Here is a 25,559-nt window from a genome sequence, read left to right as displayed (position 1 = left end):
GGAGAGGCACGTTGCCGCCCCCACAGCTGGAGTGAGCGCAGCGAGGTCGTCGCGAGTTGTGTCGGCCACGGAGACTCCAAGCTCAGTCTGGTTTAGTTCCGAGATACAGTTCAGAAACTGGCCCAGTCGGCCCTCCGAGCCCGCACTGACCAGCTATTCCCGTTACACTAGCACTATCCACTACACACACACTGGGGGCAATTTGCAATTTTACTGAAGCCAAATTAACTTACAAACCTGTTTATTCACAAAATGCTGGAGTAACTCAGCAGGTCAGGCAGCATCTCGGGAGAGAAGGAATGGGTGACGTTTCGGGTCGAGACCCTTCTTAACCTACAAACCTGCATGTCTTTGGAGTGAGGGAAGAAACCGGAGCACCCGGAGAAAACCCACGGGGAGAACGTACAAACTCCACACAGACAGTGCCCTTGGTCAGGATCGAACCCGGATCTCTGGCGCTGTGAGGCAGCAACTCTTGCTGTTCCACATGTGTCCCATTCACGTTGTAACTAGGTGTCAGGAGACTCTCTCTCCCCACAACCCCTCTCTCTCCCTCTGATCCCACTCTCCTCTCTCCCCCCGGCCCCTCTCTCTCTCCCAATACACCCTCCTCTCCCCACTCACTCCCATCCCCCCACTCACTCCATCCCCCCACTCACTCCCATCCCCCCACTCACTCCTATCCCCCCACTCACTCCCATCCCCCCACTCACTCCCATCCCCCCACTCACTCCCATCCCCCCACTCACTCCCATCCCCCCACTCCATCCCCCCCACTCACTCCTATCCCCCCACTCACTCCCATCCCCCCACTCCATCCCCCCACTCGCTTCCATCCCCCCACTCCACTCACTCCCATCCCCCCACTCCACTCACTCCCATCCCCCCACTCACTCCCATCCCCCCCACCCATCCCTCACACCCAATCTCTCCCCCTTCTCCCATCACACCCCCTTTCCCCACAAGCCCTCCTTTCCATTCCTCTCTCCCCCGCCCCCTCTCTCCCCCACCCCCTCTCTCCCCCGCCCCCTCTCTCCCCACCCCCTCTCTCCCCGCCCTCTCTCTCCCCACCCCCTCTCTCCCCGCCTTCTCTCTCCCCACCCCCTCTCTCCCCCGCCCCCTCTCTCCCCGCCCCCTCTCTCCCCGCCCCCTCTCTCCCCGCCCCCTCTCTCCCCGCCCCCTCTCTCCCCCACCCCCTCTCTCGCCCGCCCCCTCTCTCCCCGCCCCCTCTCTCCCCTGCCCCCTCTCTCCCCGCCCCCTCTCTCCCCCGCCCCCTCTCTCCCCGCCCCCTCTCTCCCCACCCCCTCGCCCCGCCACCTCTCTCCCCCGCCCCCTCTCTCCCCACCCCCTCTCTCCCCTACCCCCTCTCGCCCCGCCCCCTCTCTCCCCACCCCCTCTCTCCCCACCACCTCTCTCCCCACCACCTCTCTCCCCACCCCCTCTCTCCCCGCCCTCTCTCTCCCCACCCCCTCTCTCCCCACCCCCTCTCTCCCCTGCCCCCTCTCGCCCCGCCCCCTCTCTCCCCACCCCCTCTCTCCCTTACCCCCTTTCGCCCCGCCCCCTCTCTCCCCCACCCCCTCTCTCCCCCACCCCTTCTCTCCCCGCCCTCTCTCTAACCCTGTTCTCCCCGCTACCTCCTTCCCCTTTCATCTGCCCTCCCGCATTCTAACCCCACTCCTTTCCCCTTTGCCAGTGAACAAGCCCTGGCGGGGATATTCCCCATGGCTGTGACTGTGCTTGTCGGCTCGGCTGCCTCGATCAGCATCTGTTGGTGCTGTGTCCTGGCTCGGTCGGAGTCTCTTGGCTCCGGACACAGCTGATCACACGGATCCACGCCCTGCTCCCGGGACGTGCCTTCAGCTCCAAGCGGCGCCACACCCTCGCACATCTCCCCCGCCCTGGAGCCCCGCTGGCAGCCAGCCAACCACACGCCGACACATACAGACGCAATCTGGCTGGGCCAGCCAGAGGAATGTCCTTGCACATCGAGTGCTACCTCATGAGACGGGAAATGTGCGGCAGGAGGCAAGGCCATTCAGCCCCAATCACCATACTTACTGTGTGGATTTTTTCCCCACTTTTTTTTAACCCTTAATTCTGTTTGTTCATCATCAAGGAAAAACCCACTTCCCTCTTAATGCCGTTGTTGGAATCAGCTTCCATGTATTTGTACAGTATATCTGACTGGATCGCATGCAAAACAAAGCCTTTCACTGTACCTCGGTTCACGTAACAGTAATAATCCTAGAGCTCAACAAAGTGGAAATGCCGTTGTCTTTTGTTGCTCAGGTTAAGAAGACAATGGAGGCCACCTTGCAGACGATACAAGACATGGTGACCATTGAGGATTACGACGTGTCTGAGTGTTTCCAGCACAGCCGCTCGACAGAGTCCGTCAAGTCCACCGTGTCAGAGACCTACATGAGCAAGCCGAGCATCGCAAAGAGACGAGCAAACCAGCAGGAGACGGAGCAGTTCTACTTCATGGTGAGTGGTCCACCTGGTGGTCCCGGCATCTCGGTCGCCGCCCCGATCTGACTGCAGCGTCAGCGCCTCACTGGGGGCACACACCAAAAGCTGGAGTAACGCAGCGGGTCGGGCAGCATCTCTGGAGAAGAGGAATAGGTGACATTTCGGGTCGAGACCCTTCTTCAGACCGAGAGTCAGTGGAAACGGAAACTTGAGAGGTATAGAAAGTATATTAGGACAAATGAATGAAAGACCTGCAAAAAACAACCATGATCAAGGAAAGGTGGCGCCCACAATGGTCCATTGTTGGCTGTAGGGTGGGTGATAACAAGTTATACAGACGGTGAAACTTAACAGGAAGATAGTGAAACTAGTACGATGACTAGGGTTAGGGAGGGTCAATAGACAATAGGTGCAGGAGTAGGCCATTCGGCCCTTCGAGCCAGCACCGCCTTTCAACGTGATCATGGCTGATCATGACATCAGGGTCGGAAAGAGAAGGGATGCAAGGGTTACTTGAAGTTAGAGAAATCAATATTCTCACCACTGGGCAGTAAGCATTGGGGGCAGTGGTATGTTTCAAGAATTCAGATTAACATTCTGCCTTAGAGGGAGTACAGAGAAGGTTCACCAGATTGATCCCTGGGATGGCAAGACTTTCATATGAAGAAAGACTGGATAGACTAGGCTTGTACTCGCTGGAATTTAGAAGACTGAGGGGGGATCTTATAGAAACATATAAAATTCTTAAGGGGTTGGAGAGGCTAGATGCGGGAAGATTGTTCCCGATGTTGGGGAAGTCCAGAACCAGGGGTCACAGCTTAAGGATAAGGGGGAAGTTTTTTAGGACCGAGATGAGAAAACATTTCTTCACACAGAGAGTGGTGAGTCTGTGGAATTCTCTGCCACAGAAGGTAGTTGAGGCCAGTTCATTAGCTATATTTAAGAGGGAGTTAGATGTGGCCCTTGTGGCTAAAGGGATCAGGGGGTATGGAGAGAAGGCAGGTACAGGTTACTGAGCTGGATGATCAGCCATGATCATATTGAATGGCGGTGCAGGCTCGAAGGGCCGAATGGCCTACTCCTGCACCTGTTCTCTATGTTTCTATGTTTGTAACTAGACTTGTGTAGATGAGGTATGTTTGGACGGCGTGGGCAGGTCGGGCCGGAGGGGCAGTTTCCACCCTCTACGAATCTATGATTAAGATCGTGCTCTGTAGTCAATCAAGATAAGAAGGATTTGCTTTGGTTTTTCTCAGTAGTACAGTGCTACAGAGAGAGGTTGAGCAGGCAAGGATTATTTTCCTTGGCGCGCAGGAGGATGAGGGGTGATCTTATAGAGGTGTACAAAATCATGAGAGGATTCGATAGGGTAAATGCCCAAAGTCCTTTGCCCAGAGTAGGTGAATCAAGAACCAGAGGACATAGGTTTACGGTGAGATGGGGAGGATGTAATAGGAACCTAAGGGGCAACGTTTTTACAAAAAGGGTGGTGGGTGTATGGAATGAGTTGCCAAAGGAAATAGTTGAAGCAGGTACTATCGTAACGTTTAAAAACATTTGGACAGGTACATGGATAGGACGGGTTTAGAAGGATATGGGCCAAACGCAGGCAGGTGGAGCTAGTGTAGATGGGGCATGTTGGTCAGTGTGGGCAAGTTGGGCCGAAGGCCCTGTTTCCACGTTATATGACTCTAACTCTACAGCGTAGGTGCCTCTAGGTCAGGTCGGAAAGGTTGCCGATTCTTGGGCTGGGGTTGGCTTTGGATTGGTCGCGGCGAGGAGATGAGGAGGAATTTCTTTAGCCAGAGGACTGTGATTCTGTGTAATTCATTGCCACAGATGGCTATGGTGGCCAAGTCAATGGATATTTTTACGGATTGATAGATTCTTGACGAGTAAGGGTGTCACAGGTTATGAGGAGAAGGCAGGAGAATGAGGTCGAGAGGGAAAGATAAATCAGGCATAATTGAATGGCAGGTTAGACTTGATGGGTCAATGGCCTAATTCTGCTCCTATCATTTATGAACATGAGCTTATGAGCCACAAGGAGAGGTTGGTTAACTACAGGGCAAGGTTGGTTAGTTACAGGGAGAGCTTGGTTAACTACAGGGCAAGGTTGGTTAGTTACAGGGAGAGGTTGGTTAACTACAGGGCAAGGTTGGTTAGTTACAGGGAGAGGTTGGTTAACTACAGGGCAAGGTTGGTTAGTTACAGGGAGAGGTTGGACAAAATTGGATTGGTTTGTGTGGAGCGCCGGAGGTTAAGAGGAGACCCAATAGACGTATTTAAAATCACAGGGGCATAGATGGGATAGACAGTCAGAACCTTTTTCCCTATGGTGGAAATATCAAAGACTAGAAGGGTAACTTTAAGGTAAGAGGGGCAAAGTTTAAAGGCAAAACTAGAACAGAATGGAACAGGAAGAGGCCCTTCTGCCCACAATGTCCATGCTGAACATGATGCCAAGTTAGAAACAAGGAACTGCAGATGCTGGTTTACAAAAAAATAATACAAAGTGCTGGAGTAACTCAGCGGGTCAGGCAGCATCTCTGGAGAACATGGATTGGTGACGTTTCAGGTAGGGACCCTTCTTCGGACTGAGGAGGGCTCCTTTTGAAGAAGGGTCCCACCCTGAAACATCACCTGCCCGTGTTCTCCAGAGATGCTGCCTGACCCGCTGAGTTACTCCAGCATTTTGTGTCATAGAGTTATAGAGTGATAACAGTGTGGAAAGACCCTTCAGCCCAACTTGCCCACACTGGCCAACATGTCCCAGCTACGCTAGTCCCACCTGCCTGCGCTTGGTCCATATCCCTCCAAACCTGTCCTATCCATTTACCTGCCTAACTGTTTCTTAAACGTTGGGATAGTCCCAGCCTCAACTACCTCCTCTGGCAGCTTGTTCCATACACCCACCACCCTTTGTGTGAAAAAGTTACCTCTCAGATTTCTGTTAAATCTTTTCCCCTTCACCTTGAACCTATGTCCTCTGGTCCTCGATTCCCCTACTCTGGGCAAGAGATTCTGTGCATCTACCAGATCTATTCCTCTCATGAATTTATACACATTTGCAGTTCCTTGCTTCTACAAAGTGTAAAGGAGATGTGGGGGGACATAGAGAATACTAACATTCTAAAGAAAACAATCCACATTTGTCCAACCTGTCCTCAGAGCTAATACCCCCTGATCCAGGCCCACAGCTTAAGGTGAGAGGGGTAACATCTAAAGGAGTCGCGTAGGGCTAGTTTTGATTACAGAGGGAGTGGTGGGTGCCTGGAACTGGTGGGGTGCCAGGGGTGGTGGTGGTGGGGGCAGGTACCAGGCTTTTAGATGGGCACATAGATACGCAGGGAATGGAGGGATAAGGATAGTGTGCAGCAAAGATACTAGAGGAGCAAGATAGACCACACGACCCTAAAAACTGTAGTACGTCATGGCGCCATTTTAGTAGGCAGAAACTTGCAGAAACATTTTAAAAGAAAAATAACAAAAATCTGTGAATTGATAGATGAGATATATTCTGCATTTTAATTATATCATCACACATACTATTCCTCCAAACCACTGATTGCACTGCGAGAGGCATAGCGAACGGCGGGTTTTGCTTACTAAAATGGCGCCTTTACGTACTACACTTCAGTATACGCGATTTCAACAGCGTGGTCCTTCTTGTTCCTCTAGTATCTTTGGTGTGCAGGCAGATAAGAGATAGTCTTGGCATCATGCTCGGCACAGACATTGTGGGCCAAAGGGCCTGTGCCTGCGCTGTTCAATGTTCTCTGAGTGTCTCCCTCACTGGAGTGGAGGAGTCTGAGCAGGTGAATGACCCAGCCTATCCAACCTTCCCTTAGAACCCAACTCTCCAGACCCGGCAACATCATGAGTTTCTGTTGGTACCACGATGGCCACGGACATTGCGGGCTGCTAGGCCTGTCCCTGTGCTGGGTTTGATGAGGTTGGCTGGGATTCTCATGTTGTACCCATGCAGACCTCTGGCGTGGAGTGCCTTGTGCCAGCTCCTAACCTCCCACTGCCTTTGTGCTCAACAGAAGTTTAAAGAATACCTGGAAGGCAGCAATCTCATCATGAAGCTGCAGGCCAAGCATGACTTGCTTCACCACACCCTGGGAGAAGGTCAGTCCACATGTACTTTTACTTTAGTTTATTGCCACGTGTACCGAGAGACAGTGTAAAGCTTTTTTGTTGCGCGCTATCCAGTCAGTGCGAAGACCACACATGATTACCACCAAGCCCTTTACAGTGTACAGATACAGGATCGAGGCATAAAGTCCAGGATATTGCTTCTACTGTTCATGTTCATGTGATAGGAGCAGAATTAGGCCATTTGGCCCATCATGTCTTCTCCGCCTTTCAGTCACGGCTGATCTAATTCCCCCCCTCAACCCCATTCTGCCTTCTCAAAAGGCATAACCCCTGAAAACCTTACCAATCAAGATTCCAACAATCTCCTCCTTATAAATATCCATTGACTTGGCCTCAAGCCTTCTGTGGCAATGACTTCCACGGATTCACCACCCTCTGACTGAAGAAATTCCTCCTCATCTCCTTCCTAAGGGAATATCCTTTCATTCTGAAGCTATGACCTTTGGTGCTAGACTCTCCCACTAGTGGAAACATCCTCTCCACCTCCACTCTACCCATGAATATACACATGTTTGGTATAATTTGACTGGATAACACATAAACAAAATTCTTTAGTTTAGTTTAGTTTATTATCACATGTACCGAGCGAGGCACAGTGAAAAGCTGTTTTGTTGCCCGCTAACCAGTCAGCAGAATGACTATACATGATTACAATCAAGCCATCCATGGTGAACAGATATGTTTTAGAGCAAAGTATAGTCCGAGGGGCTGCAGTGAGGAGGATGGGAGGTCAGGACCACTCTCTAGTTGATAGGATGGTTCAGTTGCCTGATAACAGGTGGGAGGAAGCTGTCCCTGAATCTGGAGGTGTGCGTTTTCACACTTCTGTACCTCTTGCCTGATGGGAGAGGGGAGAAGAGGGAGTGACTGGGGTGAGACTGGTCCTTGATTATGCTGCTGGCCTTGTCGGGGCAGCGTGAAGTGTAGATGGGGTCGATGGTTTGTGTGATGCTCCGGGCTGCATCCACCATTCTCTGTAGTTTCTTGCGGTCTTGGATGGAGCTGTTCCCAAACCAAATCACCCAGCCTGGCCTGTAGATGGGGAAATGGCAGCATGTTGTGGTGAACCCTTGTTTGCAATTTGCATGGCCCCCAGCACCCTGAACCCCAACTACATTCCTCAGGTCTAAAGGTCTTTCCATTCTCTCTTAGGTCAGAAAAGTGACTTCATCACCACAAGGTAGGCACGCACCAGTTTGCATTTGTTTCTTTGCCTGTATATGTGTGCAAGTGTCTCCACTCGTGCCATCCCACCACAAGCTTTGTTCGTGGATATCTCGTGATGGCTCCATATCTAATGTGCGTCTGAACTACTCGGTGTATAACATGACGAACAATGAATTCTCTAAGATAGACACCAAAAATCTGGAGTAACTCAGCAGGTCAGGCAGCATTTCTGGAGAAAAGGAATAAGTGACGTTTTGGGTCGGAACCCTTCCTCAGGCTGAAAGATAGGGAAGGCCAGAACTTAACGGGGCCGGCAACAGATGATCGCAGGAAGGGTGGAGTCCATAATGGCCCATTGTAGTGTGGGAAGGAACTGCAGATGCTGGTTTACACCAACGACAGACACAAAATGGTGGGGTAACTCAGTGGGTCAGGCAGCATCTCTGGAGAAAAGGGAATAGGTGGCGTTTTGGGTCGAGGCCCTTCTTCAGCCCATTGTTGGCTGGGTAAGATGTGCTGATGACGGGGATACAAGGATGCGAACAGTGGAACTGGTAGGACGGGGATGGTGGGGGAGGGAAGGGGGAAGAAAAGGAATGCAGGAGATACTTGAAATGAGAGAAATCAACGTTTATACTGCTGGGTTGCAAGCTGTACAAGTGAAATACGAGGTGCTGTTCCTCCAATTTACGTGTGGCCTCACTCTGACAGTGGAGGAGGCCCAGGACAGCTAACCTGCTGAGTTACTCCAGATTTTTGGGTCTATCTTTTCATGTAAACCTGCATCTGCAGTTTCTTCCTACACATTGAATTCTCCAATTTTAGGTAACCTCTCCCGTCCACTTCTCCCCTAAACTCTCCCCCAAACTCCCTCCCCCCCCCCTCTCTTTCCCCTCACCCTTCCCTCCCCTGTGCCACAGCTGGGCTCCCACCTATTTCTCCCCTCCACTCACACCCCCCCCCCCGCCTGCTAATTTCCACCTTCTGGCTTTACAATCCACATCTCTTCAAACCTGTCTCACGCGTTAGATAGACACAAAGTGCTGGAGTTCAGCGGGTCAGGCAGCATCTCTGGAGAAAATGGGTAGATGACGTTCTGAGTCAGGAACCCATAACTGATTGTAGTGGGGAGGTGGGGGGGGGGGGGGGGGGGGGACTGGAAGCAGGAAAAAAAGAGGGCATATTGAGGCCCTTGCTGACCTCAAGTAGGGAGGTCCCCTGAGAGGCTGATTGTTGGCGAGGGACGGTGTGATCCCAAGAGGGACACATCGCTGTGAACTGTGGAACTGGTTAACCCACTTTTAGTGGAGGTGGAGGTGGGGGTTGGGGGGGAGGGGTGGCAAGGGGAGAGGGGACTGGAGGGGAGTGTATGTAGAAGTGACCTAAAGTTAGAATTGAAGGTAGAACTAGTTAGAATTGAACTGGGTTGCAACCTTCCCAAAGGGGTTTACATCTCCTGTGGTTGCAGAGGAAGGTACCTGGGGAGGGGGTTGGTTTGGGTGCAGAGGGGTGAGCGGAGGAGGGATGATTTGCAGGGAGAGTGGCCTCATTTCCCGTCTCACACCTTCCTTCCTTCCTTCCTTCCTTCCCCATCTTTGGTCTGTGTTCTGACCGGCTGCCTCTGTCGACCTGTTACCTGCCATGCTCTGTCCTGACTCTCCTCTTTGCCAGCTCTCTTCTCTTCAGACCCGAAACGTCATCGCTCCGCGGTTCTCCAGAGATGCTGCCTGACTCACTGAGTTACTCCAGCACTCTTGTGTCCTTAAATGTACGATGACGCTGAGCTAGTTTAGCAGGATCTGAAGGAGCCAATCTCCTGGTGCCGGCTGGTGCAAGGGCTCTTTAAAGTACAGTAAACCCCCGGTGTAACGAACCACAGAGGGGAGAATACTGTCCGTTATTGCCGATTGTCCACTGTAACCAAGTAAGGTATTATTGTATGTAGTTGAAACAAAGAACTAGAGGGTGGGCATGGTGGCTTCGGGGCCTCACAGCGCCAGAGACCAGGGTTTGATTTTTTAGATTTAGAGATACAGCGCAGAAACAGGCCCTTCGGCCCACCGGGTCCGCGCCGCCCAGCGATCCCCGCACACCAACTCTAGTCCTACACCCACTAGGGACAATTTTTACATTTACCCAGCCAATTAACCTACATACCTGTACGTCTTTGGAGTGTGGGAGGAAACCGAAGATCTCGGAGAAAACCCACGCAGGTCACGGGGACAACGTACAAACTCCGTACAGACGGCGCCTGTAGTCAGGATCGAACCTGAGTCTCTGGCGCTGCATTTGCTGTAAGGCAGCAACTCTACCGCTGCGCCACCGTGCCTGATCCTGCGTGATCCTGACCACGGGTGCTGTCTGTACTGAGTTTGCACGTTCTCCCCGTGACCGCGTGGGTTTTCTCCGGGTGCTCCGTTTTATTCGCACATTCCAAAGACGTGCAGGTTTGTAGGCTGATTGGCCTTGGTAAAATTGTAAATAGTCCCTAGTGTGTAGGATAGTGCCAGTGTACAGTGGGGGTGGGGGGGGGGGGTCGCTGGACAGCACGGACTCTGTGGGCCGAAGGGCCTGTTTCTGCGTTGTACCTTTAAAGTCTGACACTGTGTGTCTGTGTGGAGTTTAACCCTCCCTGTGACTGTGAGGGTTTCATCCAGGTGCTCTGGTTTCCCCCCACATCCCAAAGACGTGCGGGTTTGTAGGTTAATTGGCCCCTGTAACTTTGCCCCTGCCTGGCATGTAGGGAGTGGATGCAAGAATGGGATAACATGGAACTCGTGTGAACGGGTGATCGATGGTCGGCACGGACTCGGTGGGCCGAAGGGCCTGTTTCCACGCTGTATCTTTCAACAATTCAATTGCTGGTGAAGACCACACTTTGCAGAATGCTCAGAGGGGCAGCACAATGGCACAATGTGGGAGGAAACCGGAGCACCTGGATGAAACCCTCACGGTCACAGGGAGGGTTAAACTCCACACAGACACACAGTGTCAGACTTTAAAGGTACAACGCGGAAACAGGCCCTCCGGCCCACAGAGTTACTGCCTTACAGCACCAGAGACCCGGGTTGGATCCTGACTCCAGGTGCTGTCTGTATGGAGTTTGGACATTCTCCATGTGACCTTCGTGGGTTTTCTCCGGGTTCTCCTGTTTCCTCCCACATTCCAAAGATGTACAGGATTGGAGGTTAATTGGCTTGGTAAAACTGTAAATTGTTCCTAGTGTGTGTAGGAGAGTGCCAGTGAGCGGGGATCGCAGGCCGGCACCGACTCGGTGGGCTGAACGGCCTGTTTCAGCGCTGTATCTCTAAACTAAACTAGAAAAGGGGAAAGGTGAAGGAAAAGTGAGGCACAGAGAGACCACGAGGAAGGACAGTCAGCAAACCTCAGAGAGAGTCGAGAGACTTTCTTTGGGAACGTAGGCAGGAAAAAGATTGGGAGAGGAGAGACCAAAAGAGAAGATTTTTCTCATGGAGACACAAGGAATGGCAGAGGAAGGGACTGTACGTATTAACAAGAGAGCAGTGCGATGGACACAGAAAGCTGGAGTAACTAGGCAGCATCTCTGCAGAGAAGGAATGGGTTGAGCTCTGGTCATCTGTAAATAAGATCCATGTATAAAATGTTTCTGAAATGTGTGCTCCAACTACTGAAATGTGTTGAGATGATTGTGGTCTACTACTGTGGGTTGCTGGGCGGCCATGATTGTGGTCTACTACTGTGGGTTGCTGGGCGGCCTGCAGCCATTCTGAGGGTGTGGGCTGTTGATGTATTGGTTGCTCCCGGTGACGTCGGATGTTTCTGTTCTCAAACTTTGTTCCATCCTCCTGCCAGGCCTCCAAATGTACCCCCTAAACCTCAGAAAGCCCGGAAGACCAGGCCTCGGTCAGAGTATAATGCTAAGTTGTTTAATGGGGACTTGGAGACATTCGTCAAGGTACACGGGTGCTGAAAGTCCTAATGGTGAAGGGTCTCTATCAAACCTGCCGTTGTGAATATAATGGCCTGATCCTCAAGCTGCAGAAGCCCCAGGCTGGTCTTAATTCTCACATCGTCTGGATGGAAGTGTTTCCCCATTCAGAAACCGGAGCTTGAGAAATGCCACTATGTTCAAGCCTTTCTGAGGCCCTGTCTCTACACCTCTCTTTATAACATGCTTCCTCAAGTCAAGAGTGGCGTGCTTTTTCAAACCTCAAACACACCTTCTAAGTGCATTTAAAATGAGATGGAAACTGAGATGCTGTTATTTCCCCCCCCCCCCCCACTCCCCTGATCTTAGAAGCTGAAACATCAGTGGTGAATTTGGCCCTTGCTTTCGAAATGTCCTCTTGTTTCGTTATTTCTATTGAACATCCAGTGAACGGAGAGGCCAACCTCACTCAAAATTGGATGAAGAAAGGGTCCTGACCCGAGACATCACCTATCCACGTCCTCCGGAGATGCTGCCTGACCCGCTGAGTTACTCCAGCACTTTATGTTCTACGCAAAAATCCGGCGTCCAGCATCTGCAGTTCCTTGTGTGTCCATTTCGAAATTCACGTGTTAGCTAAGCATCGTCATTCTTGATCTTGTGGAAGCCCATGGTATTCAAATCTGTCTATTGCTAGATGCCTCCTCTCCCCCTGACCTGAATATAATGGTATCCTATAAGCTATGGGGGCAATGGGAGATTAATTATTGAAAACAAACAATGCTCAGAAGGAGCTCCATTATATTCAAACCCATGTTGGGAACCTGTATCTTTGTGTCCTCACTATATTTGCTGCTATCTCTCACTGTTTTCTTTTCGTCCTGCACTCTTAACATTGCATCTAGCAGAGGACGAAGAAATTCTCACACAAGAAACCAGGTATAGTGCTGGTGTGATACAGTTTGGTATTGTGCCACACCATTATTGTATATCTGCCTGGGTAACAACAAAATAAACAAACTAATCGTGTCTGGGAATGTTTGCAATGGCCCAGTGTTTTGTGTTCCTTAACAAGGAGGTTTCATCTGTAACTTTGTCGATGCCCTATACGTGGCGACCCTTTGCATACCTTGTGTGTGGAATGCAAAACAAAGAATTTCACTGTGGCATGTCACATGTGACGATGAAGTAGCAATTATTTCATACTCACAGGTACAAAGTACTGGAAAGATCAGAACTCCATATTAGTTTGCAAACATCAATCAATCAACAAATTTGCAAAGTTGTCATCCATATCCAGGACGCACTTGACCCCCTTTCCCGGGGTGACCGGCGTTCACGGAACGCCTCCAGAGTCTCCGTGGACACCGCACGCGCGTTCCCTCTCCAGACACACGTGGGCACGGACGTAGGCCCGGAAGAGGGGTAGGTGGTCGACTCGGGCAGAACCCTCGACTGACTGCTGCCTGGGCTGGTGAATGGCCATCTTGGCCTGGCCCAGGAGCAAACTGACACGTCCGTCCGCCCCCCCTCCCCCCCCCCCCCTCCTCCGTACTGGGTGGAGTTGAAATGCAGACAAGTCTTGAGGAGCAGCCCCTTCAGATACTCAAACAGGGACTGCAACCTCTCACACTGCCATGGTTCGGTGTTGCGAATGTGTGACGTTACTTTCTCTTAAAATAAAATTTGTGTCGTACTTTAAACCTTTTGCATCAAAATCCATTTTGGATTGTGGAGGGATTTGTCTGATACCTGGCCTCAATAAGGAACCGATCTCTGAACTTGGCTATTGAGTAAGTCAAGGATCTTGTTAATGCCAATGTCACTGATGTTGCTTGTTAGAACGTAAAACACTACAGCACAGGAATAGAATCGTCGACCTACGATGTCTATGTTGAATATGATGCTTACCAGCTCTGCCTGAATGTGGTCTATATCCCTCCAATCCCTGCATATCCATGTGCCGATCTAAAAGTCTCTTAAACACCACTATCGTATCTGCTCCCACCACCACCCCAGGCACGCACCACTCTCTCTGTAAAACAGCCCCTCACGTCTCCTTTATACTTTCCCCCTCTGATCTTAAAGCTGAGCCCTGTAGCCGTTGATATTTCCACCCTGAGGGAAAAAGGTTCTGACTGTCTATCATTTCTATGCCTCTCATAATTTTACATGCACCTATCAGGTCTCGCCTCAGCCTCTAACGCTCCAGAGAAAATGATCAATGTTTGCCCAACCTCTCCCTGTAGCTAATACCCTGTAATCTGGAGCGACTAGGCTTGTATACACTGGAATTTAGAAGGATGAGAGGGGATCTTATCGAAACGTATAAGATTATTAAGGGGTTGGACACGTTAGAGGCAGGAAACATGTTCCCAATGTTGGGGGAGTCCAGAACCAGGGGCCACAGTTTAAGAATAAGGGGTAGGCCATTTAGAACAGAGATGAGGAAAAACTTTTTTAGTCAGAGAGTTGTGAATCTGTGGAATTCTCTGCCTCAGCGGGCAGTGGAGGCCAATTCTCTGAATACATTCAAGAGAGAGCTAGATAGAGCTCTTAAGGATAGCGGAGTCAGGGGGTATGGGGAGAAAGCAGGAACGGGGTACTGATTGAGAATGATCAGCCATGATCACATTGAATGGCGGTGCTGGCTCAAAGGGCCGAATGGCCTACTCCTGCACCTATTGTCTATTGTCTATTGTCTAATCCAGGCACCATTCTGGTAAACCTCTTCTGCATCCTCTGCAAAGCCTCCACATCTTTCCAGTAACGGGAGGACCAAAATTCCACACATTAGTCCGAATGCGGCCTTACCAAAGTTTGATAAAGCTGCAACATGACTTCTTGACTCGTGTACGCAACGCCTCAGCCGATGGCTCTTCTTTATCTCTCTATCTGCTCGTGTTAGGTTCCTGGACAGTGAAGCTTGTCTTACAAAAGGCGAGTGGGTAGGTCAGGCAAATACTTCCTGGAGACTCGAGAAACGAGTTCTGATCTTATCAACAAACTCGTGAGAAGATTTGACTTCTTGGTTTGCGATATTTTGGAAAATCCCTTCCTATAAAGAGGATGTTTCCTGTGGTGTGCAGACTGGAATTTAGGGGCCATTGTTTGAGAATAAGGGGTTGCTAGTTTAGTCATAAAGTCGTACAGCCCAGAAAAAGACCCTTCGGCCCACTGGTCCGTGCTGCCCAGTTTATACCAATCGTCTTTTGTTCTCCCGACTTTTCCACCAATTTATCCCAGATCCTACCACTCATGTACACACTAGGGTACACACTAGGGTACACACTAGGGTACACACTAGGGTACACACTAGGGTACACACTAGGGTACACACTAGGGTGACGCAGCGGTGTAGTTGCAGCCTTACAGCGCAATAGACCGACCAGGGTTCAATCCTGGCAACGGGTGCTGTCTGTCCGAGTTTGTATGTTCTCCCTGTAACCGTGAGGTTGTTTCAGTTTCATCTCACACTGCAAAGACGTACAGGTTTGTAGGTTCACTGGCTTCGGTAAAATTGTAAAAAAATATATATCCCAAGTGTGCAGGATAGTGTTGGTGTACAGGGTGATCGCTGGTCAGCGCAAACTCGGTGGGCCGAAGGGCCTGTTTCCACCCTGTATCTCTAAACAGTCTAAAGGTGCAATTGACAATGGCCATCTACTCTGCCAATCTGTACGTCTTTGGGACGTGGGAGAAAACCCACACGGTCACCGGGAGAACGTGCAAACTCTGCACACCTGCAGCACCTGACGTCAGGATCAAACCGGTGTCTCTGGCACTGCAAGGCGACAGCTCTACTGTGCTGCCAATGTTAACTACTTGGCGTCTGTCTGTCTGTTGCTGGTGGTCGGGACTGGGCCGTGTGAGTCATGAGGCAGAGGTTCTGCGGGCGACATTAGCAGGTGGCACAGTGGCGCAGTGTAGAGTTGCTGCCTTACAGCGCCAGAGACCTGGGTTCGATCCTGACTCTGGATGCTACCTGTACGGTATTTGCACGTTCTCCCTGTAACCACGTTACCTGTGACAGAGAACCACCTCCTCCGGCAGCGTGTTCCACGCACCTACTACCCTTTTGTAAAAAAAGTTGCCCCTCAGGTTCCCATTAAATCTTTCCCCCCTCACCTTAAACATACATCCTCTGGTTTTCCATTCCCCATACTCTGGATAAAAGACTGTGCATTTACCCGATCTATTCCTCTCATGATCTCGTACTTTTAAGATCAATACGTCTGAAAATCTTCCAATTGATACTCTTGCCGTTCGTAGTTCCCAGGATTCATTAAGGCCTTGTTGCCATCCTGAATGGTCGCCCCCTTTATCCAGCATGTGCTCCCTGGGTCTGCAGTCCCCGAGGATGCAGTAACTCCCGAGGCAGGCAAATGAGGTTGAGAGGGAAAGATAGATCAGCCATGATTGAATGGTGGACTAGACCCGATGGGCCAAATGGCCTAATTCTGCACCTAGAACTTATGAACTTTGCCCCTTCGTCACGGGCACCGCCGTTCGATGCCAAAGGGCACCAGGAGGATTTGGATGCCGTGCCGACCGCTGGGCTTTTGCAAACATTCCACCTGTAGCTAAGCTTAATTTTCCTCCTTGCGATTCTGCTTTCATTAACCAAAGCCTTCTAACCAAATACATGGACGATTTTAAAGGCAGATTTTTCAAGTTGTCTGGTATCTCATGCTTGGCCTGAACACAATCACTCTAAAAGCACCTCTTAGGAAGCCTATCACGCAAAGTGCAAAGAACATCACGTTGCCATAGCAACTGCTGAGGTCTGGCTTTGGTTTTAGTCCTTCTCACTCTCGCCATTCGTTAGTCTGGCTTCCACAAGCTAAAATTTATTATCCGTCTCCTTCCCCCCATCCAAACTCGGAATGCTGTTCCCCAAACGGAGTGCTGGGCTGCTGGAGGCCGATCCCTTCGGCTCCCAGCTCATCAGTCCGGGACGTTCTGGCTCCAGGACAACGCAATCCCTTGTACCAGCGTTGTCCCCTCCTCTCCGAACCGGGAGTGGCCCGCTATGCATTGCGGGTACTACTACCGAGGTGCCTCCTTCTGTCTGAAGAAGGGTCTCGACCTGAAACGTCACCCATTCCTCCTCTCCAGAGAGGCTCCCTGTCCCGCTGAGTTACTCCAGCGTGTCGTGTCTGCCCTCAGTCCATCTACTGGTCATCCAGGCAATGCAGCATAGAATCGATGCTTTCCTGACCAAATTAACAATGAGGCACTTTGACCAATATTAGATGGAAAGCAGAGTCATCTTGCAGCGTAGAGGTGCCGTGTTCAAAGTCTGCTCCAGCTGAGAAACCAGAGATCAGTCTGATCTGCCAAAACGTTTGTGATATATCAGAAGCCAACGCTCTTGAATAATACTCTGACCAGATGTAAACTCTGTTAAGAATGACGGACTCCAAAATCTTTCCTTTTAGGACTCTGGGCAAGCCATTCCCGTCATTGTGGAAAGTTGCGTCCGATTTATCAACCTGTACGGTACGTTGCTGTCTCTTGCTAAGGCGTGAGATTTAAATTGGAGAAGATCCCGACTGGTTGGATGTGGGGTGATCGTTTCATCTTTTGATGACCTGCCGCGGTGGCGTAGCAGTAGAGCTGCTGCCTTACATTGCCAGGTACCCAGGTTCAATCCTGACTACAGATGCTGTCTGCACGGAGTTTGCACGTTCTGCCTGTGACCGCGTGGGTTTTCTCTGGGTGCTCCGGTTTCCTCCCAGGTTTGTAGGTTAATTGACTTTTGTAAAGTGTCCCTGGCGTGTAGGATAGAAGGAATAAATGGGTGATCGATGGTCGGTGCGGGCTCAGTGGGCCGAAGGGCCTGTTTCCATGCTGTATCTCAAACTAAATGGTGAAGAAATCTTGAAGGAGTGAGTGCCATCCCTTAGTTTAGAGATACAGGCCCTTCGGCCCACCAAGTCCGTGCTGACCAGCGATCACCCGTACGCTAGTTCTATCCTACACACGAGGGACAATTTACAGAAGCCAAATAACCTACAAACCTGCACGTCTTTGGAGTGTATGAGGTAACCGGAGCACCCGGAGAAAACCCACGCGGACACGGGGAGAACGTGCAAACGCCATACTGACAGCACCCACAGTCAGGATCCAACCCGGGTCTCTGGGGTTGACCCAGGATCGATCCTGGCTGTGGATCAAACCATAGTCAGGCTCCATCCTGGATCCTGTATTAGATCCGGGTTGGATCCTGTGGGGCAGCAACTCTACCGCTGTGCCACCTTGCCAGCCCTCTGCTTGGAGATTTTATGATTTCACTGAGACCCGTGGGTTTTGTTTTGCCGACATGTTGCTGTTGCCTCTGGCCACAACCAGGGGAGGAGAGGAAGCTGTTCCTGAGTCTGGTGGTAGGCGTTTTTAACCTCTCTGGTTCTTGTCCCGTTAGGACTTCAACACCAGGGGATCTTCCGAGTGCCGGGCTCGCAGGCTGAAGTCAACGATATCAAAAACTCATTTGAGCGAGGTGAGTGATTATGGTCGGATTATAACCCATCCTCGCCTCAGCCCGACGGCCATTTCCCATTTAACAGGGTGGTGGCACAGCGGTAGAGTTGCTGCCTTACAGCACCAGAAACCCAGGTTCAATCCTGACTACGGGTGCTGTCCGTACAGAGTTTGTAATTTCTCCCTGTGACCACGTGGGTCTTCTCCAGGTGCTCCGGTTCCCTCCCACACTCCAAAGACGTACAGGTTTGTAGGTTACTGGGCTGCTGTAGATTGTTCCGGGTGTGTAGGATGGAACCGGTGTGAGGGTGATCGCTGGTCAGAGCGGACTAGATGGGTCGAATGGCCTGTTTCCACACTGTATAAACTAAACTAAATATACTAAACAGGGTGGGCACATTATTATTGTCGTGTAAGGTGAAAAATTAAGCCACCCAATGCTATCCAATTAAATCTGTTTAGTTTAGAGATGCAGGGCGGAAATAGGCCTTTGGCCCACCGGGTCCACGCTGAGCAGCGATCCCCACACACTAACACTACCCTACACACGAGGGACAATCTCCAATCTCTACCCAAGCTAATTATCTTACAAATCTGTACGTCTTTGGAGTGTGGGAGGAAACCGGAGCACTTTGAGAAAACACATGCGGTCAAGGGGAGAACACACCCCGTTCTCTCCTGACCCCTGTACAAATTCCATACAGACAGCACCTCTAGTCAGGATCGAACCAGGGTCTCTAACGCGATAAGGCAGCAACTCTACAGCTGTGCCACCAGGCCGCCCATATTCCTATGGGTCAGATTACTCGTCAGATAATACTATATAAATACAATCAAAGCAATTTCAAGTACAATAGGTAGAGCAAAGGGGAAAGATTCAGAGTGCAGAATACAGTTAATCCTGCATTTTTAATCGGACTTTATCTTGCACTAAACGTTGTACCCTTTATCCTCTATCTGTACACTGTGGACGGCTTAGAAACATAGAAACATAGAAAATAGGTGCAGGAGTAGGCCATTCGGCCCTTCGAGCCTGCACCGCCATTCAATATGATCATGGCTGATCATCCAACTCAGTATCCCGTACCTGCCTTCTCTCCATACCCCCTGATCCCTTTAGCCACAAGGGCCACATCTAACTCCCTCTTAAATATAGCCAATGAACTGGCCTCAACTACCTTCTGTGGCAGAGAATTCCACAGATTCACCACTCTCTGTGTGAAAAAAAACTTTCTCATCTCGGTCCTAAAAGACTTCCCCCTTATCCTTAAACTGTGACCCCTTGTTCTGGACTTCCCCAAGCTTCTATAAGATCCCCCCTCAATCTTCTAAATTCCAGCGAGTACAAGCCGAGTCTATCCAGTCTTTCTTCATATGAAAGTCCTGCCATCCCAGGAATCAATCTGGTGAACCTTCTCTGTACTCCCTCTATGGCAAGAATCTCTTTCCTCAGATTAGGAGACCAAAACTGTACGCAGTACTCCAGGTGTGGTCTCACCAATGCCCTGTACAACTGCAGCAGAACCTCCCTGCTCCTATACTCAAATCCCCTCGCTATGAATGCCAACATACCATTCGCTTTCTTCACTGCCTGCTGCACCTGCATGCCTACTTTCAATGACTGGTGTACCACGACACCCAGGTCTCGTTGCATCTCCCCTTCTCCTAATCGGCCACCATTCAGATAATATTTGATTGTAATCTTGTATAGCCTTTTCGCTGACTGGATAGCTCGCAACAAAAAGGCTTGTCACTGTACCTCGGTGCACGTGACAATAATAATAAACTATACTAAGCTAAACTAAATTTGCATTGTCGCGCACCAGTTCCCGACACAAAGTCCAATGTCCGCAATGGGGTGGGTGGAGGTGAATCGGGCAGAACCACAGCTTATGGAAGGACTGTTCAGACATCTCATAACCGAGGGGAAGAAGTGTAGAGGCAGTTCCTGAGGAGAGTCTTTTTCCTGGTGCCAGGTGAGTGTGAAATTAGAGGGCACAAGTTTAGGGTGAGAGGGGAGAAATTTAAAGGAGATCTGAAAGGCATGTTTTTTTCGGATTAAGGGCGATGAAAATCTATCATGAGCTGTTAGAGGAAGTAGTGGAGACAATAGAATCATAGAGTCATACAGCGTGGAGCCAGGCCCTTCGGCCCAACTTGCCCACACCGATCAACGTATCCCATCTGTTTGTGTTTGCCCCTTTAAACCTGTCCTATCCATGCACCAGTCTATGAATGCTACTTAAATGTTGTGATAGTACCTGCTTCAACTATTTTCTCCTTCCACACACTCACCACCCTTTGTAAGAAAAGTTATCCCTTGGGTTCCTGTTAATTTCCCCCCTCCTCACCTTAAACCCATGTCCTCTGGTCCTCCATTCCCCTACTCTGGGCAAGAGATTCTCTGCATCTACCTGATCTTCTCCCCTCATGATTTTGTGCACAATGTTTAAAAGGCATTTGGACAGGTACTTGGATAGGAAGGGCGTAGAGGGATGCGGGTTGATTAGTGTCGATCAGCATCACGGTTGGCGTGGAGGAGTTGGCAGAAGGGGCCAGTTGCTGTGCTGATCCTTCTGTGTTTGCCTGACATGGTCCTGAGTCTGGTGGTGCTCGCTTTCAAGCTTCTGCAAAGCTGGAGGCTCTGAGCGATCGGGAGCGGGCTAGGTTCTTAACTGCTTGGAGGGCAGGAGGAGGAGGGGTGATCTTATAGAGTGTACAGAATCACGAGGGGAATAGATTACCTAGTGCAGGGGAATCAAGAACCAGAGGACATAGGTTTAAGTTGAGAGGGGCAAGATTCAATACCAATCTGAGGGACAACTTTTTTACATAAAGGGTGGTGGGTGTATGGAACGAGCTGCCAGAGGAGGTAGTTGAGGCAGGGATTATAACAACATTTAATAGACGTTTAGACAGGTACATGGATAGGAAAGGTTTAGACCAAACGCAAGCAGGCGGGGCTGGTGTAAATGGGACATCTTGGTTGGCACAGGCTAGGTGGGCCGAAAGGCTTATTTCTGTGCTGTATCACTCAATGATTGTACCTTCTGCCCAACGGGAGTGGGGAGAACAAGGAATGACTGAGGCGAGAAAGGGCTTGTAGCGCACCAGGGCTTTGATTATCTTGGCTGCTTTCCCGAGGGAGTGTGAAGTGCGGATATAGACAGTGGTGGGAAAGGAACTGCAGATGCTGGTTTACACCGAAGACAGACACAAAATGCTGGAGTATCTCAGCAGGCCAGGCAGCATCTCTGGAGAGAAGGGATTGGTGACGTTTTGGGTCGAGACCCTTCCTCACAATCAAGGAGTCCAGTCTGTGTGACGGACTGGGCCCTTCCTCTGACCCTCGGCTGTGGAAGCACGTGAGGTGCCGACAATAAATCTCCCTGGCATAAGATGCTTTTTGAAAGATAATTGCTTTTTGCGCTGGCCCTTTGCAGCTGTGGCTGCTGCCGGTTTGATTAATAAGACTCGTAGCTCCCCAACTTGAATTTTCAAGGTCCTTTTCTCATTCTGATTGCCGGGCAAAGACAGCAAGCTGCTGGAGATCGCGAGGCCGCACATTTTCCTGTCACTTGCTGGGGAAATGCTAGTCGCTGTCAGTGAAGCATCGCTCCTTCTGGGTGGCGGGGCTGGGCTGGGCTGGGCCCCAGTCTTTGCACACTGGCTCAGTACAAATACCTTTTTAACCAAGAGAAAGGCTTGGCCATTTTAACCTAAATCCACAGTCCTGCTCTTCCGATTCCCACCTGCTACTTGCTAAATCTAACAAAATGCATTAAACACAAAGTGCTGGGGTAACTCAGCGGGTTAGGCAGCACCTGTGGGTGGCATTGAAAGGCGAAGTTTCGGGTCAGGGCGTTTCTTCAAACTGTCGTGGGGGGGTGGGGGGGGGGGGGGGGGAGAAAGTTGGGAAAAAAAGGTGGGAGCAGTACAAAGCCTGGCAAGTGATAGGTGGGGGGAAAAAAAGACCCAAAGTGCTGGAGTAACTGGATCGGGCAGTATCTGTGGATGGAACGGTTTTGCATCGGGGTCTTTCTTCAGGCTGATTATAGTGGGGGTGGGGGGAGAAAACTGGAAAAGAGGTGGGAGTGGGACAAAGGCTGGCAAGTGATAGGTGGGGGGGGGAAAAAAAGACACAAGGTGCTGGAGTAACTCTGCAGGTCAGGAGACATGAAGGATCCTCCATAGACGCTGCCTGGTCCGCTGGAGTAACGTGGCGGGAAACGGTGACCGTTATTGCCGATTGTCCGCTATAACCGAGCAAGGGATTTTAGTTTAGTTTAGAGATACAGCGTGGGAAAAGGCCATTCAGCCCGCCGACGATCTCTTACATACTATTTCTATCCTACACACCAGGGACAATTTATAAAAACCAATTAACCTGCACGTCTTTGGGATGTGGGAGGAAACCGGAGCACCCGGAGAAAACCCACGCGGTCACAGGGAGAACGTGCAAACTCCACACAGACAGCACCCGAGGTCAGGAGCAAATCAGGTCTCTGGCGCTGTGAGGCAGCAGCTCTACCATAAGTATCATAAGTCGTAGGAGCAGAATTAGGCCATTCGGCCCATGGAGCCTACGCCGCCATTCAATCACGGATGATCTATCTTTCCCTCTCAACCCCATTCCCCTGCCTTCTCCCCATGACCAGCTGGGCACTGAATGGTCCTGAATTACTCCAGCAGAGTAATTGTAGTGGATGAAAACAATTCCCTTCAACGTTCAACAACTTGCAACCACGGTTTGGATTGTATCCAGGTGCACTGTGCTGAGATTTCTGTTTGTTTTGCGATAGGTGAGGACCCTCTGGCAGACGGGCAGGAAAACCACGATATCAACTCAGTAGCAGGAGTTCTGAAGCTGTATTTCAGAGGACTGGAGAACCCACTCTTTCCTAAGGAACGATTCAATGAACTCCTTCCTTGTGTCCGTAAGTATCTGTGTAGCATCTTTAATCTCCTTCGCCATCAAAGAACTGCCTCAGATATTTTTTCTCTACTTCATAAGTCTTGCTTAAATATCTATAATAAATATCTAAGGGTGGTGAATCTTGTGAAATTCTTTGCCACAGAAGGCTGTGGAGGCCAAGTCTGTAGATATATTTAAGGCGGAGATTGATTCTTGATTAGCACATGTGACAGAGGTTATGGGGAGAAGGCAGGAGAATGGGGTGACGAGGGAAAGATAGATCAGCCATGATTGAATGGCGTAGTAGACCTGATGGGCCGAATGGCCTATTCCTGCTCCTCTCACTTGTGGCCTTATGAAATATCCTGAGTTTTTTTCTCAAAGAGAATGAGAAGTTTGTTCATTGCTTTCCACACCGGTCTTTCTGTGACAAAGTTAGTGACATTAAACTTTAGACTTTAAAGATACAGCGCGGAAACAGGCCCTTCAGCCCACCGAGCCCACGCCAACCAGCGATCGCCCTGTACCCTAGCACTATCCCACACACCAGGGACAATTAACATTTTTTTCCGAAGCCAGATAACCTTCAAATCTGCACGTGTTTGGAGTGCGTGAGCGAACCGGAGCTCCCGGAGAAAACCCACGTGGTCAAGGAGAACGTGCAAACTCCATACAGACAGCACCCGTAATCCGGATTGAACCCGGGTCTCTGGCGCCGTGAGGCAGCAACTCTCCCTGCGCCACCGTGCCGACCACAGTACATCGCATGGATCTCATGAAACGCAGAGAGGGGGGGAAAAAGATTTTAGAATTGAAGGAACTTTCCTTCCGCAGAGTTTGTCATGTCCTCAGGACGTGCCCAGGGATCAATTTACAGGCAGTGCTCTATTTTGGAAATGTGGTCACCATTATTTATAGATTGTGGAAAGTCGCAGCACGCAAAGAGACGATTCCACTCATTGATGGTTGGGGAAGAGTTGCAGACTAGTTACACAAGGGCTCGCATCTACTTCTCAGTAAGATGAGGAGGTTAGGAGGAGATTTTTAAATTGTGATTAATATTATGATGAACTTTGGTAAAACACTTGGGCCTTCTCTTGTCATTGAGTACTGCAGCACTGAAACATTGGGTAGCTTACATCCCAGCGGTAGGAACATTGAATTCTCCAATTGTAATTAATTTCATCTTATACTCTGCCCCCCTCCCTCCTTGCCCCATTCCTCCACCCTAGTTGTTTTACCAGTTGTTTTTCTTGAGATCACCCCTTCCCCATCCCACAATGGACCTACCAAGCACCGCCTTGCCTGAGGTCATCTGCGGCTGGCCCTGAATAGTCCTGGTCTTTTCTGGCCTTCATCTCCTCACCCCCCCCCCCCTTCTTTCAGGCTGAAGAAAGACCGGACCCAAAACGTCACACATCCTTTTTCTCCAAAGATGTTTCCTGACCCACTGAGTTACCTCAGCACTTTGTGTCTACCATTTGTCCCGACTCGTCCATACTAACCAAGATGCCTCATGTGTGCTGGTCCTATTTGCTTGCATTTGGCCCATATCCCTCAAGACCTTTCTGACCATGCTCCTGTCCAAGTGTCTTTTACATGCTGTTATGTTTTCACCAGCTTCTTCATAGTGGATTTGCCGCTTTGCAATACAACTTTGCTTTGGTCACCATGTTAAAGGAATGATGTTGTCAAGCTGGATAGAGTGCAGACTTACGGGGATGTTGCCAGGACTTTAGGCCTGTTGAGCAGCTAGGCCTTTATTCCTTGGAGCACAGGAGGATGAGGGGTGATCTTATAGAGGTGTATAGAATCGTGAGAGGAATAGAGCAGGTCTTATGCCCAGAGTATGGCAATCGAGATCCAGAGGACATAGGTTTAAGGTGAGGGGGTGGAAAGAGTCAATAGGAACCTGCAGGATAACGTTTTCACACAAAGGGTGGTGGATGTATGGAACAAGCTGCCAGAGGAGGCGTACTATCACAACATTGAAGAGACATTTGGACAGGTACATGGATAGGATTGGTTTAGAGGGATATGGACCAAACACAGGCAGGTGGAGCTCACATCATTTAAAAACAGAATTGATGAGCATGCCAGATCTTAACATGGCCTTTTCACTTAAAATTGAAGAAATTCCTGTGTTTCCTCCCTTCTAAGCAGTAAACAATCAATTTGTGTGAATTCTGTGTTTTACAACAAAATGATCCCTGAAGTGGCCGCTTGAGGTGAAACTGCCATCTCCCCCTTCACTCCTGAACCTGATGACCTCAACGATAATTACCACAGTGGTTGCTGATCATGGTTAATACGCAAAGAGCTTATCCTTAGACAGACACAAAATGCTGGAGTAACTCAGCGGGACAGGCAGCATCTCTGGAGAGAAGGAATGGGTGACGTTTCAGGTCGAGACGTTTCAGGACGCTAGAGGCAGGAAACACGTTCCCA

The 25,559-nt window shown here is 50.2% G+C and overlaps 1 protein-coding gene across 10 annotated transcripts in view; it reads left to right on the top strand.

Moving 5' to 3' along the window:
• LOC144603665 (SLIT-ROBO Rho GTPase-activating protein 1-like) overlaps nt 1-25,559 on the top strand; it is a 172,836-nt gene that overhangs the window by 110,975 nt on the left and 36,302 nt on the right. For 5 of the 10 annotated variants that reach the window (XM_078417255.1, XM_078417254.1, XM_078417248.1 and 2 more), the window contains exons 9-15: nt 2,290-2,487; nt 6,522-6,606; nt 7,789-7,816; nt 11,638-11,740; nt 17,155-17,215; nt 18,138-18,215; nt 22,999-23,133. In XM_078417255.1, coding sequence (XP_078273381.1) covers nt 2,290-2,487; nt 6,522-6,606; nt 7,789-7,816; nt 11,638-11,740; nt 17,155-17,215; nt 18,138-18,215; nt 22,999-23,133 — 688 coding nt within the window. Of the gene's footprint in view, nt 1-2,289; nt 2,488-6,521; nt 6,607-7,788; nt 7,817-10,546; nt 10,644-11,637; nt 11,741-12,618; nt 12,653-17,154; nt 17,216-18,137; nt 18,216-22,998; nt 23,134-25,559 lie in introns of those variants that run through there. The other 5 variants (XM_078417257.1, XM_078417252.1, XM_078417251.1 and 2 more) reach the window with 3 other exon arrangements.

Source organism: Rhinoraja longicauda, chromosome 20 (genome assembly GCF_053455715.1).
Source record: "Rhinoraja longicauda isolate Sanriku21f chromosome 20, sRhiLon1.1, whole genome shotgun sequence".
Classification (NCBI taxonomy): Eukaryota; Metazoa; Chordata; class Chondrichthyes; order Rajiformes; family Arhynchobatidae; genus Rhinoraja; species Rhinoraja longicauda.
This window is presented reverse-complemented; position numbering and strand designations above follow the sequence as displayed.